We start from the raw sequence: 3945 nt of genomic DNA on the forward strand, positions 1-3945 counted from the left end.
AACTTGGGAAACTTATAAATAACTTGGAAAAACTTCTTAAAAACTCCACAAGAAACTTTTAAAACTTCTGAAACAACTTAACCAACGTGGAAGAACATTCAAGAATTCTCTTGTTTTAAATTTTTTTTTATTGAGAAATTGAATACTGTACCCCAATCTAACTAGAAAATAGTTTGGTGTGTTTTATTAGCATTATTTTCAGTCATTTGAAACCAGGTTACACATGACGACGCCTGGCGAGCAGGTGTGCCTCCGACCAGGTGACATGGACATCAGCCCCCTTCCTCCTGCCTCCCTCCAGATTTATTTATTTATTTGTCTATATGCGAAATATTAAACTCCAGTCCAGTTACAGGAGTTATAATCAGCAGAAACAAACCCCAATTGTCAGAATAAACATGGTTCAGTCAGGTTGTGATTAACAGCAGATTCCAGCCCCTGCAGTCAGTTGTGAACTCGCTGGTGTGTCAGCAGGTGGGATGACCGAGTGAATCCCTTCCCACAATCAGAGCAGGTGAACTGCCTCTCCCCCGTGTGAACTCGCTCGTGTGTCGTCAGGTCGGATGACAGAAAGAATCCCTTCCCACACACGGAGCCGGTGAACGGCCTCTCCCCAGTGTGAACTCGCTGGTGAACTGAAAGGTCGGTTGACTGAGTGAATCCCTTCCCACAAACGAGGCATGTGAACAGCCTCTCACTAATGTGAATGCATCGATAAATTTCCAGTTCTGATGGTGATCTGAATCCCTTCTCACGGTCCCCACATTTCCACGGTTTCACCATGGTGCGGGTATCCTTGTGACTCTCCATGGTTGGATGATCAGTTGAAGCCTCGCCCACACACAACACGTTTACAGATTCTCCCCGCTGTGAATAGTCTGATGTTTCTTCAGGCCGCGTAACTGATGAAAGCTCTTTCCACAGGCAGTGCACTGGAACACTCACTCAGGTGTGTGTGTGTCTCGGTGCTTTTCCAGTCACACTGATATTTGCAATATTTTCTCTCAGGCAGAACAGACAAACATTTCTCCTTCCACTTTCAAAGGCCGATGATATTCAGGTCCTGATGAATCGATTGACTCTGTCAGATCTTGACGCGATGTTTAGTTTGTGTTTCCTGTCTGAAAATCTCCCCTTCTAATACGCTGTAAAAGGAGATAACAAAACTTTTCACTGTCAGTCCAAGACACAAATTCAGGATAGACACATCTAGGGCCCAAGTTTCGACAGGAGTTGCTCCTATTGTTTTGGTGTATCCGATAAATCACAATTCTCCACGTTTAGTTTGTTCCACTTTCAGTCAGTTAGTTCAGTTTCTTTTTCTAGCCACTTACGCCCGTTTTGGCCAGTTAAGCAAGTTTAGACAGCGAAAAGTTACTGCAAACTAACGTAGGCCTGAGTCCGTGCCCACTTTTGTACGCTGAGAAAAACATTGAAGACACTTTAGAAATCAGGCGCCGGTAGCCAGAGATGGCGGGCGGGGGAGGGGTTGTGGAGGGAAGGGAAGTTAGAGGATTTTCCAAAAGCATTAAACACTTCACTTTTAAAAATAAAAAACCATCATCAATAATAAATGATCAATAACTCAATCAATAAATAAAATTAAAAAAGAATCGAAAAATCAATCAATAAATAAAACATTAAACGTTGCTACCTCACCTACTGCAGCACCTATCCGTTCCGGAACACTGCGAGCCCTCCTGCAGCACACACAGCCCTGCCTGTCTCCTTACATTTTCAAGGTTGAAGAGGCGAGGCGAGATCCGAGTTTAGGCTGCGAGGCGTGGCGAGGCAGGCCACTCGGCCCGGTCTTGGGGCAGTGGACATCGCGTCGTTCCTTCGGCCAGGGATAGGGTCGCCCAGAGCCACGACACGCTGGGAGGGCCAGGAGCTATTGTTTACACACGCAGACTCCACTGCACTCACGGGCAGCTGCCGACACTCTTTTTAGCACATGGCTGTAGCTCCGCCCCCCGCTGCTTCTCTTGTGCTCAGTCCAAAACAGGCCAGATCACCGTGGAGAATCCCGAGGTAAGTACAAGCCTCACTTTTCCTTCTAGAAAGTCGGCGGCCCTGTCGGAGGTGCACCGTTCTATGGGTCAGTCGAAACTTGGCCTCCTAGTTTCCATGGAATATTCTTTCCTCTCTCGTTCTTCCAAAGCTGTAAATCCCTGTCCCACATATTGTCCCTCCTGCTGTGCTGAAATCCAAATCTACACACAATTCTAAACTTTCTCCTCCACTCCCAGTTTTCACCACCAATTCTGACTGGGGTCATAAATACACTCACTGGCACACTTCCTTCTCCTATAGGAGTGGACTCTGGCTGTGTTCAGTTCTACACTCACTGGTTCCCCTGCCTTGAAGGTACTGACTCTGGCTGGGTTCATTTGTACACTCACTGGTTCCCTTCCCCTGAAGGTAATGACTCTGGCTGTGTTCAGTTCTACACTCACTGGTTCCCCTCCCCGGATGGTACTGACTCTGGCTGTGTTCAGTTCTACACTGACTGGTTCCCCTCCCCTGAAGGTACTGACTTTGACTGGGTTCAGTTCCACACTAACTGGCTTCGCTGCATCTCCTCCCCTGAAGGTGCTGACTCTGGCTGGGTTCAGTTCTCCACTCACTGGTTCCCCTACCCTGAAGGTACTGACTCTGGCTGGGTTCAGTTCCACATTCACTGGTTCCCCTCCCCTGAAGGTGCTGACTCTGGCTGGTTTCAGTTCCACACTCACGGGTTCCCCTCACTCTCCTTCCCTGAAGGTGCTGACTCTGGCTGGGATCAGTTCCACACTCACTGCCTCCCCTCTCCTCCCCTGAAGATGCTGACTCTGTCTGGTTTCAGTTCTCCACTCACTGGTTAGCATAAGATATAGAAGCAGCAGTAGGCCATGGGGCCACTCGAACCTGCTCCGCCATTTAATACGATCATGGCTGATCCGATCATGGACTCAGGTCCCCTTCCCTGCCCGCTCCCCATAACCCCTTATCTTTCAAGAAAGTGTCTATTTCTGATTTAATTTATACAATGTCCCAGCTTCCACATCTCTCTGAGGAAATGAATTCCACACATCCACAACCCTCAGAGAAGAAATTTCTCCTAATCTCAGTTTTAAATGGGGCCCCTTATTCTAAGATTATGCCCTCTAGTTCGAATCTCCCCCATCAGTGAAGCATCCTTTCTGCATCCACCTTGTCAAGCCCACTCATAATCTTATACGTTTCGATAAGATCACTTGTCTATCTTCTGAATTCCAATGAGTAGAGGCACAACATATTCAACCTTTCCTCATAAGTCAACCCCTTCATCTCCGGAATCAACTTTGTGAACCTTCTCTGAACTGCCTCCAAAGCAAGTATATCCTTTCGTAAATACGGAAACCAAAACTGCACGCAGTATTCCAAATGTGGCCTCACCAATACCCTGTACAACTGTAGCAAGACTTCCCAGCTTTTTACTCCATCCCCTTTGTCATAAAGGCCAAGATACCATTGGCCTTCCTGATCACTTGCTGTACCTGCATATTGATCTTTTGTGTTTCATGCACAAGTACCCCCAGGTCCCGCTGTACTTCCGCACTTTGCAATCTTTCTCTATTTAAATAACTTGCTGTTTGATTTTCTTTCTGCCAAAGTGCATGACCTCACACTTTTCAACATGATACTCCATCTGACAAATTTTTGCCAAATCACTTAGCCTGTCAATGTCGTTTTGCAGATTTTGTGTGTCCTCCTCACACATTGCATTTCCTCCCATCTTTGTATCAACAAACTTGGCTACACTACACTCGGTCCCTTCTTCCAAGTCGTTAATATAGATTGTAAATAGTTGGGGACCCAGCACTGATCCCTGCAGCAACCCACTAGTTACTGATTGCCAAACTGAGGATGAACCATTTATCCCGACTCAATATTTCCTTATAAGTCAACCCTCTCATATCCGGA

The 3945-nt window shown here is 46.6% G+C and overlaps 1 protein-coding gene across 1 annotated transcript; it reads right to left on the bottom strand.

Annotated features, from left to right (window-relative positions):
• Window positions 1-444: 444 nt before the first annotated feature.
• LOC139238105 (zinc finger protein 239-like) lies at window positions 445-810 on the bottom strand. Its single transcript, XM_070867455.1, has one exon. It carries the CDS (start codon window positions 808-810, stop codon window positions 445-447), a length of 366 nt encoding a protein of 121 aa, XP_070723556.1.
• Window positions 811-3945: the final 3135 nt, after the last annotated feature.

Source organism: Pristiophorus japonicus, chromosome 25 (genome assembly GCF_044704955.1).
Source record: "Pristiophorus japonicus isolate sPriJap1 chromosome 25, sPriJap1.hap1, whole genome shotgun sequence".
NCBI classification, from domain to species: Eukaryota; Metazoa; Chordata; class Chondrichthyes; family Pristiophoridae; genus Pristiophorus; species Pristiophorus japonicus.